Raw genomic sequence first — 12,504 nt, forward strand, 5'->3', positions numbered from 1 at the left:
GAAAAGGTAACGACAGCTACTTGAAAAATCCTAATAAGTACCCTTTGATGCAAGAAATTTGATGCAGCTGACGAACATCAATTGAAAAATTTTTAAGCAACAAGGGATTGAAAGAATTCTTCAATCTAAATTCAAGATTCAAATCCAAGAATATTGAAGAAACAAGATTCCTCACCATAAATTTTTTATTGCTTCTTCATGATTTTAGGGCTGAAAAAACAAGAATCTTGGATTTGTTTGGGTCTTTGGGAGAAAAGAAAAGAAAGGAAAGAAAGGAAGTTCAGAGAGGGGATCTGCTTCATAGGTGAGAACAAAACCAAAAAGTGAGAACAGAACAAAGGAAAATGAAAGAAAAAAAAAAACCTTTAGAAGTAGAAGTAAAAAGAAAAAAGAAAAAGAAGAGAAATTTGAGTCAAAGAAGATGAAAGAGAAAGGAGTGTTAGGAAAAAGGAATGAAACTGATCCTGGCGCTGCTGGTGACCAGCAACTAGTATTCATCGTGCTGTGGTCGCTGCCTTCAAACAATTGAAGCAAATGAAATCTGAAATTTTTTTGGCAAATGGAACACGTACCGGATGAAACTCAAATCCACACAGCACAAGGTGGCAAAGAACATCAGCAAAGCAACAGTTTTGGCCTTTGGCCAAAACTAGGACTTTCTGATCAAGGTTAAAGGAAATTGAGGGCCAGTTCAGAACTTTCCATGGGGGTATTAACAGATAAGATTAAAAAATCAATGTCCACATTAACTCTTAATATAAGATATTAAAAATAAGCAAAGGGAAGAAAAAGAAGTGAGGAGTTCATGAAGAGTAGATGGTTGGCCAAGTCACTAGGTTTTAAGTAGAGATACAAATAATTCCAACACCCCCCCCCCCCCCTCCCCAAAAAAAAAAAAAAAAAGTGCAAGCATTATGCTGCTGTTGCTGTAAGAACTGCGGCACGACCAGGAAGCATTTTGAAAATGAGGGGTAAAAAGAATCGTCTAAGGGAGATGTCATGGTTGGCATTATATCAGCTCTGGTCAAATCCATCTCCATAATGGATCAGTCAAGAGGATATCCCAAGCTGTGGAGGCTCACGAAAACACAATAAAATACAAATATCAAAGTGTGGAAGACCTAGAAAAAGCAGGAGGATGAACTTCCATGATGCATCTAAAAAGATTATGCCCTAATATTTAGACTTTGGATAGCGTCAATAATGGGGACAAACTTCATTTCTAAGAGGATCATTGTATTGAGGCAGCTCATTTGGCTTATATTTGAAATTGTCATTTTCGATATCTGCTCTTCATGGTACACCTATTTCTCTTTTCCTTCTCTCCTATGAGAGTGGACAGTCTTGGGATCTTCATTTTTGTGAGAAACTTTAATGAGAGAGAGAGAGAGAGAGAGAGAGAGAGAGAGTCAATCGACCTTGCCCTTTTGATAAATGTGCTTGAATCTTTATATATTCATTTAGGAGTCGATAAAAGAATATGAAATTTTGGTTCTTCTAGGGAGTAAAACAATAACAAAAATAAGCCTTAAGTCCCACTAGGTGGGATCGGTTACATTAATCCTTTTCTGCTAGTTCACACAAATAAGGGCATTTTCCTCAACTAGCTTAAGAGCTATTAAATCGTTCCTCACTATCTCATTCTATGTTTGTTTCAGGCCTACCCCTACCCCGTCCAATACCAATAACAATAATTAGCATTTCAGCAAGTTTTAATTTTGGATACTTTGTTTCTTAGTTGCCCAACATTTTGATCCAATGAGCATGGTTGGTCTTATAGTCATCCTATAGAACTTTCCTTTTAACAGTTCTTCTAGGGATTACTTTTTCAAATCTTTCTTTTCTCGTTTGATTCATGCTCCTAATAATAATCCTTTTCATTTGATTATTGTCTTTGGAAAAGTTAAGTTACCTCAAAGATAAAGGCTTTTGCTTGAACTGTGACTTTAATAAAATTAATATGACTTGCTTAACTCCTTTAGCAGCGAACACCTTATATGGCACTGTCAAAATGTTTGAGCCCTTCGCTATATGATCAAGCAAAAATGAAGTAATTTGTTCTTATATTGACATTTTGCTTTGATGCTTTAGACTAATTTGTTTGGAATTTTTTGTCAGAATTGGCTTTGTTCCTTTTAGTGATATTACTTTTCAAGGTTTGGTATGTGTGTGTGGTTGAGGGAAGGGGGGGGGGGGTTCAGAATTTTGCTGTGATGCACCATTCTTTATATCATTTAATGTATTTGGTTTGAAACGAATGCTAGAAATTTCAAGGATGTTGCCACCTCTTATAAGTTGATTTGGAGCAAAGTGGTGTTTCTTGCGTAGCCTGGGTGCTTGGCGAATGATTTGTTTAGGAATGTTTCTCTAGAAGATTCGTAGCGTGATTGGATTGTTTTGCTTCATTAGAGCAGTTCTATTTTTATTTTCATTACTTTTGTTGTTGACCCCTTGTTCTCGGGGGGTTTCAGAATTTCTCTGTGATGCACCATTCTTTATATCATTTGATGTATTTGGTTTGAAAGGAATGCTAGAAATTTCAAGGATGTTCCCACCTCTTATATGTTGATTTGGAGCAAAGTGGTGTTTCTTGCATAGCCTGGGTGCTTGGCGAATGATTTGTTTAGGAATGTTTCTCTAGAAGATTCGTAGCGTGATTGGATTGTTTTGCTTCATTAGAGCAGTTCTATTTTTATTTTCATTACTTTTGTTGTTGACCCCTTGTTTTCTTTGTGTTGTACTTTGACTTCTTTCTTTCATATAGTTCTTTGTTTCATAAAGCTGAATAAAATCAGCATTTTATATGAAGTGTTAGCCTCAAATTCACAAGTCCAGATTAACATCAGAGATTGGAAACTAAACAGAAGACAAAAAGTACAAATATATCATAATACAGGCGTAGCTTAGGAAGCACAATCAAAACAATTTAATCAATCCCCATTCTTTGAACTATTCCCCACCCCCACCCCTTAATGTTTTTCTTCTTAAATCTAGTACGATGATAGGAACCATTGTCACTTAAACAATTACAATTACAAACATTTGAATTTAATTAAAAAAAAGTCTATAATCATAAAAAGTCTCATACAGCCAGTTCTGACAAAATACAAAAACCATAAGATTGCAGTTAAAATACGAAAGCAGAAACCTGGAATCTATGGATCGATTGTAGTCACCTGTTGCCACTCTCCATCAACTGCTTCTTTCCACAAAGTTACATTATTGTTCCCATCAGTCACAGCTAATAGGTTTCCAGTGAGTGACCATGAAACTCTCCAAACTGGAGCCTTGAAGTCCTTCAAAACCTTGCCATCCCATTGATCCCCTTCCTTGGCCACAGTCCAGATAACAACAGTCCCATCCTGTGAAGCACTTGCAATTGTGGACTTTGGAAGCCCCAAGTTGGGTGCCCAAGCCACATCCCTCACCCAATCGGTGTGCATCTGAAGGGCAGGGAAGCAATCCATCTTCCACGTCCCATTGTATAGCTTCCATACCTTCACAGTATTATCACACCCACCAGAAGCCAGCTTCTGAACAGGATCCAGAGAACCAGATCCAACTAGAGCACCAGGAGCCATTGAAGGAGCCCATGAAACAGATGTTACTCCAACAGGATGTGCCTGGTCTATCCTCGTAGTGTCCCAACCGCCATCAGATCGGGCAGTAAAGACAGAAATATTACCATCAGATGATCCACAAGCCAAGCAGAGGCCAAGTTCATGAGGTGCCCAGGAAATGGAGTTGACAGATGATTTATGATCAGTAAAAACATGAGCCTGTGCCCATTCATTTTGATTGCCTTCTTTCCAAATTATCACCCGGCCATCGTAGGAACAGGAAGCAAGAATTGATCCAAATTTTGGGTGTGCCCAAGCAACCTGCCAGACGGGGCCTTGATGGCCAGTGAGTGTAGCAAGGTGCTGTGAAGCAGCGTTGTTGCTTACGCCAATAATCTTGATGGTGTTATCAGATGAACCCGTGGCCAGGCGCTTTCCATAGTAATCCATGGCTACATCATGGACTGTGTCCTGGTGACCAGTTTCAATCTTCTGGGCAGGCATCTCTCCCGATTTTTCTTCTCCCTACGTCTACAATTCAGTTTCTCAGCTCCCTCAATCCACCTTCCGAGTTTCCTTCCCTTTCAAAATCTTACTGTTAGCTTGTTATATCATATCTCCAGCATTCCTTGGGTTCATTGATCAAATCAAAACATAGCCATTACAAAATACCCAATAATTCTCTTAAAAGATTTCTAACCCTTGGGCACCATAATTAGAACAACGGGGGAAAAAATATCATTCGGAAGATGTAGCAGCTTACCTCTTCAAATTCAAAACAAAATCCTTCAAAGAGAAATTATCTAGCATTAAAAACAAGACGTAGATGTATCTAATCAGAGGAAATTTGACCAGGTTTCCAATTGAAAATTCGACCGAAGGAATTGGGAAACCTAGAATTTTTTTTTTTCCAATCAGATTTCTACAAAATTAAAAGCACCTATAACAATCCGTAATTAGAGGACGTGTGACAAGAAGCAATGGCCAAAAAAATTGAAGAAGATTACCTTTCCAGATCTGAGGTCTTCGCGGACCGGAGCACCGATCACTCCAGATGGTTGCAGCTTCTATGTTCTAGGACTTTGCAGAGTTTTCTTCGTTCCGCTTTGGTACACTTCAAGAGAGCATTGAAACGAAAATATTTATTTATTTACTTATTTTTCTTTGGTATAAGGAAATTTAATAAGACTAAAGTCCAGTAAGAAGGTATAAGGAAATTCTCTTTCCACAAGTCAATAACTAATGAAAAACGATGTATTATAATAATAAGTTGATATTTTTATTTTGTTTTTATTAAATTGTAAAATTTTAAGGTGTAAAACAAATAATCAAGCTTGAAATATATATATATATATATATATATATATATATATAAATGAAGTCATAAGTTAGTCCCCTATACTATTAAATAAAATCTATTTAATATATATTTTTTTAATTAGTCTAATTAAGAACTTGTACTTTCATTTCATGCAATTGTTTTTATCATCTTTAGTTAAATTTAAAATTATTATTAATAAAATTATTTACGCATATAATATGTAGCATTGATATTATTCGTTATGTCACTATTATTCTTAATAAGTTTATTGTTTTAAAAAAAATCTCATGAAGTTTTATTCATCATAAAGTAATTATAACTTTAATAGCATAGTCATTATAAAATAATCTAAAAATAATAAAAAAAATTCATAATTAATTATCTATAGACCTCAAATGAGCCCACTAATTAAAGGACAAAACTCAGAAGGGTTTTCTATTAATTTTAATTCTCCAATTCATAACCATTAAATTAGGTTAGAATATAATTTTAATTGAATAAAATAGTAAGTACAAGTCCCTAATTTTACAAATTGAAAATATAGGAACTAAAATATATTTTAATTAAAAGTATAAGGATTAAATTGTCGTTTCACTTTATAAATACACACACACACACACACACACACGAGAGTAATGGGGAAAAAATTCAAGCTAGCTTAGTTCCAACACAATATTAGTATAATTCTATAATTTCCTTTGTTGTTTTTTCCATTAAAAGAAAGTGTCTCAACAATTTTATTCAAAAATGAAATTCAAATATCGCCATTTCAGTACAATGAATAAGAAAAATACTTTCCCTAGTTGCACTTCTTGGAGTTAGGCTGATGCATAAATTAAAATATTTTCCTAAACTTTTGCAAAGGTTTACATTCGATTTGGTGCATCAAAAACAAATTATGTCTCAGGATGCCTAAACTAAATGAAATCATATCTAAAAATTAATCAAGATTTGTTCATGCTGCCTCAATTTTAAAATAACTTAGATTGACAGAAAAATAAATAAATATTAAGTACAAATAACCATCTATGGCGAAAACAATATGGTTGACACTTTGTTGAACTTCATCCAACAATTTTAAGACCAATTTGCAACAACAAAACAATAAAATACAAAAATTTAGATATGTATATTTAAAACTACAATTCAAAGACAAGTGAGCATTTCGAAACTAAGGGGGATTTGCAATTGAAGTGAGAGTATTTGTAACGACCAAAAAAATTATAATGATTAAATAATTAGGGAAAATAATAAATGAGATAGATAAATAAAGAATAAGGGAAGAAGAAAGATTTAAAAAAGAAAGAACAGCAGACCTTGTCGATGAATATCTTGTCTTCGTCGACGAGTGTTCTTCTAGAGATCGTCAACGAAATTCAGTCCCTTGTCGACGAAGAGATCCCAAGTGAGCAAATTTAAGATTTTAAGTTTCGTCGACGAATGTATCCTCTCGTCTACGAAGTTCCTTCTGTGACTCGTCGACAAATCCTATCTTCTCGTCGATGAAGTCACATGGCAACACCATGTATCAAAGGATTTAAGGAAGCTTCTTTGTGTACAAATTCATTTTTCTCTGTTTTTTCTCTCTCTAAAACATTTCCTCTCCCTTCTCTCTTCAAATCCAGCCCGGATTTAGGCTGAATCGACAAATGGAGACCACTACTGTGTTTTAGGGAAGATTTTCTACACATCTAGCAGAGTAGATTTCTAAACTGGACTTTTCGGAAAAAGCTCCAAAAGTTTAGGTGAGGGTTAAGATTCTTAGTTTTGGGGTTTTAAATGCTTATTTGAGGTGTATAGGTTGAGAAAATGCAGAAATAGTAGATTATTTGGGGTTTATCTGATTAAACTAGGGTTTTTGATTCATGATTTGAGTGAGCGCCGCAGGTATCTTTTCGGGGTCCCTGTTGGCATAGTTCAAGAACACAGGTAAGGAGGAATATATATATTAAACCAGGTTTTATGAATTAAATGGATAACTGGATTATATTATGCATGTATGTATATGTTTCCGTATGGGTTTAAAATGCCAACTGTTTAAATTATAATTTATGAGCCTAAGGTTGTTTTATTAGATATGTATATGTGAAAATGGACTAATGAAAGAAAAAGATTTTTCAGGTTAATTGTGTAATAAATTAAAGGTATATTTTCAGTATAAGAATGATAAATGTTTAAAATATATATTGCTAAATTGTGTGGCATGAATAAAAATGGAAATTTTCTGTTGAATTATGTTATATTGTTATATGTATGCAATGTAGGTTATACAGGGAATGCAATAAGAATGAAAATGTTATATGAATTATGTTGCATGTGATTGTTAATTCAACCATAGATAAATGATGAACAGCTGGAAGGAGTTGTAGACTAACTGATGAACAGTTAAAAGGAGTTGTAGCAGCAAATTAAAGCATATCTATGTGGACTAACTGATGTACAGCTAAAAGGAGCTGTAGTACGAATACAGGAAAGAACCGCGTAAAGTGAAATGCTACAAAATGTCAAAGTTGAGAACATGAATAGATGAGAAATGCAGGATAAATGACAGGCAGAGTAATGTATTATTATAGTAATAATATTCATGCTAGTATGATACGTATTTATATGGGCGAGGCAAACTCTTCATCCGAGGGCTTGCTGAGAAAGGCGAGTGCCCTAGTAGGTATCAAATGTAGTAGTAGGTTACATAACGTATTAGGGGAGAGGGAAATTACTTGTATGGGTGGGTAAATTTCCTTATTCTTGGGAGCCTTTACTAGTAAACCTTTATAAGAACTGTGCGAGTTTGAGATTACTTTTTCACCTGAGAGCTTACTGAGTAAGGTAAGTGCCCTGATATGCATCAGTTGTGACCATTGGTTGCCTAGAGTAATAGAGCAAAGGGGTGCTACTTGTATGGGCGGGTAATCACCCCAATTCTTAGGTATTCTCGTGGGTAAAATATTTTACATGTGTTTGATCAGGCTCAGGAAAGGATTTTAGAAATTATGATAATGATACGCAAATGATGAATACATATAAATATGTTATTTACAAACCAAATGTTGGCCACACACTGGTTTAATATATTGTCTCATCCCTTACTGAGATGTGTCTTACCAAAATACAAATTTATCTTTTTTAGGTCTTCCACGTGATCGAGCTTAGAGAGCTCGGGGTTATTATAGCATTTTTGGATATAAAAAGAGACAGGGTATAAACTTTAATAGTACTTTTGGGATGTATAAGTTTTATGTTTTATGTAACGACCTGCTATTTTACTGGGTTTATATATATATATACTGTAACATTTATATACTCTGATACCAAATTGGATTAAACCCAATCATCAACCTAAGCAGCGAGAAGCGGAAATCAAATGTCATAACCATATAAAATTATATATAATACCAAAGTGCTAAAATGTTTCCCAAAATATACATATATGTCTGTTTTCTAGAATACTCTCAACTAGCTAGAGCTATATAAAAATACTTCCAAAAATACTCACACTACTATCAGGCCAATACTGAAGCCCCTCTATCTGCGAGCTTGATCTGCTCGCCTATTTGGATCACCTAAAAAATATTAAAGTAATTGGGATGAGCCAATGCTCAGTAAGACGAAATATGTTATTGCTAGTGTGTGGAAAATGAGTTACAATATTATGAAAATTTGTTACTATTTAATCATGTATAACTGAATCTATAAATGCAGTACAAGTAATAGAAACCATCCCCATTTCCATGTTGCTTAACATATCTATAATTTAGGTTTCTACTCAAAATACTTCTAATATAAATAAGTATACTTTCTGTCTCTGTAAATCTGTATATATATAATAATAACTGAAAACTTCCTTGTGGATAACTGTGTGTCATGATTTAACCCTTCATGACAGGGTTGTGCGGCCCGTAGGTGGGACCTACTCTGGCTGGCCGACCAGGATAAATCGCTATACTCCCTCAGTCAGATCAGTCACTCCTCAACCCATATCTGATGGGAAGCCTGTCCACGTCTGGGCAGGATCTACTGCCACGTATTATCTAAATAGGTGGTTGCACTCTGAAACTGAATATCTGTAGCTACGGTATCGTGCTCTGTAAACTGTATGGTCCAACAGGGTCTGATACTATATAATACATTTCTATATACCACTATCTGATTTACCATGATTCTGAAATAACTGTATTAACCATGACACTGAAATAAACTATAATTGTGTCAACTATATTTCTGAACTGAACTGTAATCTGTAAGTCATAGTACTGAAAACTGTATCTGTATCAACTGTATAATCATGGTACTGGAAACTGTATAATAATGGTATTCTGTAATTATTATAAAACATATCCACTGACTGTATATTCTGTAAAACATACCCTAAAAATACTGTAAAACATGCTTCTCTACTATATATGTATTCTCAAGCCGCACAATAATTTAATACATAATATTCATAATTAATTAACTGTATAAAATCCTGCTGTGAATAATAACCTGGTAAAAATATACATTTCATATTGGAAATTATTTTAGAACTACCTAGCATAGCATATCTCCCTTACCTGATTTCTGCTAAAATCCCCCCTACTAAGATGGGTCCTACACCCGCAGGGTTCTCCACTCAACACCCTAGAAACCATAAATCTCAAAACAAAATATCAATATTTCTTTGCCTGCATCATTTCTTACAACTGCTAGAAACCCAAATTCCGAATAAAAGACCTTACCCTAGATTTGGGATGAATTCCGACTTCGTTCCACCAACGATCCACTCCGGCAGACTTGAAGAGAACTCCGCCAGGAGCATCGTAGTGGCCTCAGATCGTCGATCCAGTGACTGATGGGTCCGGAATCGAAGAGAGAAGAGAGAGGAACCGTAGGGGAAAGGAGAGAAAGAGACTGCGACCAAATTTCTGCAATTAAAATGAGTTTAGGCCTATTTATACTGCGGGATTCGTCGATGAGCCACGTCACCTTGTTGACGAGTCCTGTAGAAAGTTTGTCGATGAACCTGCACCCTCGTCGATGAATTTCAGACATCCCAAAAATCCTCTCTCGGTATCTTCTCGTTAACGAGACGGGACCTCATCGACGAGATCCTAAAGAACCCTCGTCGATGAAACCCCTGTGTTCGTCAACGAGGCCTGGGAAATTTTCTTGGAATTCTCACCTCCGAAATGCAATGTCGTCGACGAAGTCGGCTACCTCCTTCTGTTACTGATTCCATTTCCCTCCCTCTTTATTATTTAAATACTTATTATTCTTCGAGTCACTACATTTTATGTTTTATGTTTTAAGTCTTTTGAGTTGGGAATACTAGAAGTTGTAGATTATGTTTTTGGAGATATGTATCTATGTGGAAACAGGTAGATGAATGGTTTGTTATGGAATGTAGATAGATGTAGAAAACTCTGGTATTATATTGGTTGAGGATTGTAGTTATGTTTTCCATTGCGTAATTGTTAATGGAATAACAGGTACAGGAAAATGAATTATGTTGCACCCAAGTCCCACCAGGTGGGTTTCGGGTGCCACGAAGCATGGTTTATTCATGTATAACGCACCGGATCGGGTTTTTGGGTTCGGGGTGTTACATTTTGGTATCAGAGCAATAGGTTTTGGGTTCTACAAACTTAGGGATGATTCATACAAGAGTATAGGAATCAATTAGGATAAGGATACTAGAAAGATAGGTTAGGTGTTGAGAAGTATAAGATTTTGTTTTGTAGTTTAGAGGCGAAAATATGTCGACGATTTCCAGTGATTTTTATGAAGCAGTCGATGACCTCAAAAAAGTCACAGTAAACCTTAGATGATTTCATTTATGAGCTATGAGACTGGCCCTTATATGGAGAACTTGGATGTACATTGGATTTAAATTTAATGATTGTGTTGTTTGGGGTTATGATATGGAATTCTCACTTTTTCTGTCCTATTTTCAGGATGGATCCTATAGATAAGGATGTAGAGGCTGAAGGAAGAGATGATTCGAAGACTTCCAGTCAAAAAAAAATTGATACCTCCACGATGCTAAGGGGTATAGCCCAACAGGTCAGGGTAGAAATGAGGAAGGATACTAGAGGGCAGAACGGTCCACCTACAGGTCAGGGCTGCAACGTGAAGGAGTTCATGAGAATGAACCCTCTGGCCTTCGTAGGAGGACCTAATCCAGTGGTTGTATAGAATTAGGTACAGGAGATAGAGGAGATCATGTTTGTACTCGACTGCACGAACGAGCAGAAGATCTATTATGCCGCATTTAAGATGACCGGAGATGCAAAACGCTGGTAGCTTTTATGAAGCTACTAAAGGAGCAAAGACTGGTAAAGATAGCACTAACCTAGGTGTTGTAATTGGTGTATTCCCAAAAGGGGGGTTGAATTGGGTATTTAAAATTTTGTCTTAGGTTCAACTAATCCAACAACCAGTATTATACAAATCTAGGGTCTGTCTATGCAGTTCCAAATGCGCGGATAAATATAACGTGCGGAAATTAAATCATGCGTAGCATTCACAATATAACATACACATGCGAAGATATAAATTGCAAAAATATAAACAATGCACACACGATATGTTATCGGGGTTCGGTCAACTGTGCCTACATCCCCGCCTCTGGCTCGCAAGACCGAGGATTCCACTAATGCTCACTTAACGGGTGGAGCAGCACCGGCTACAACCAACTCAATTAACGAATCTTATCTCATCTTACACCTTACTAGGATGGTACACCTGACTTTCCTAACCGGGTCTAAGCCAATCCAAGACTATTCAATAGGGTTAGTCTCCCTCTTCAGGCCCGCACCTGGAATACAACAAATTTACACTATACATAAAATGCTTCTTACACTAAGCAGATATATACCAATAAGCTCAACCAAATAATGCACTCACATATGATAGGATATTAAGCTCAAGTGAGATTTTGTTAACCACTGTGTTAACTCTCAACACAAGATATATCAATGTGTGTATGTGAGAGTAAGACTTTTGATCTTAAGCTAATATGCTTCTTGTGTGAATATTCAAACAGCCTCTACAACCCTAAATAAATATCACAAAAATATTTCTCAAATATAAAGCATAGTAGATAATAGGGTTCTAAGCTTGCTAAAGATATTTTCGTCAAAACACAAATCAAGCTTATGAAAACTTGCAATGAAGATGAAAGATCAAAAACCACACAAGGGTTTTTCCCAATCAAATATTTATGAGTGAAATATTATGGGAAAAACCTTAGCTAACTCTCCAAAAAATCAACACATAATCAAATATAAATACGGGAGAGTTTAGCTTATACAAATGATATGAAAACACTACCTTCTTTCAAAGCATGTGGCTAGATGAGTACAAGAGGTAGGTTTTTGGCAATAGGATTGAAAAATATGGAAGTATAAATAATTTTGGCCAAAAATATTTTCAGAGGAATTTGGCTAATCTCAAAATCTTAATCTTGTGTTAATTTTGCAAATGAGGGGCTATATATAGAATTTGGAAAAAATATAGCTGTTGGGGACATGCTGGGTATTTTTGAAAAAGATTAAGTTTATTTAAAGCTAACCCAGTTTAACTCTCGGTAAAAATTCAACAACCTAAGAGGCTCGGTCAATCGTACTTGAGGTTCAGTTGATCGTA

At 35.7% G+C, this 12,504-nt stretch overlaps 1 protein-coding gene across 7 annotated transcripts; it reads right to left on the minus strand.

Moving 5' to 3' along the window:
- Positions 1–2,999: 2,999 nt before the first annotated feature.
- Positions 3,000–4,890, minus strand: LOC131152737 (protein transport protein SEC13 homolog B-like). Of its 7 annotated transcripts, none has more exons than XM_058104587.1 (3): positions 4,568–4,718; positions 4,324–4,453; positions 3,000–4,188 (listed from the first exon to the last, which is right to left on the minus strand). In XM_058104587.1, exon 3 carries the CDS (start codon positions 4,062–4,064, stop codon positions 3,156–3,158), a length of 909 nt encoding a protein of 302 aa, XP_057960570.1. In that variant the 5' UTR covers positions 4,065–4,188; positions 4,324–4,453; positions 4,568–4,718; the 3' UTR covers positions 3,000–3,155. The 7 variants fall into 7 exon arrangements, with proteins under 7 accessions (XP_057960570.1, XP_057960571.1, XP_057960569.1 ...); XM_058104588.1 differs by having other exon boundaries at positions 4,324–4,363; positions 4,568–4,707; XM_058104586.1 differs by having other exon boundaries at positions 4,324–4,346; positions 4,568–4,698.
- Positions 4,891–12,504: the final 7,614 nt, after the last annotated feature.

Source organism: Malania oleifera, chromosome 4 (genome assembly GCF_029873635.1).
Source record: "Malania oleifera isolate guangnan ecotype guangnan chromosome 4, ASM2987363v1, whole genome shotgun sequence".
In the NCBI taxonomy this organism is placed as follows: Eukaryota; Viridiplantae; Streptophyta; class Magnoliopsida; order Santalales; family Ximeniaceae; genus Malania; species Malania oleifera.

Coding starts and splice junctions, on each gene's coding strand:
- LOC131152737 (XM_058104584.1), bottom strand. CDS start 4,064: ATGCCTGCCCAGAAGATTGAAACTGGTCACCAGGACACAGTCCATGAT.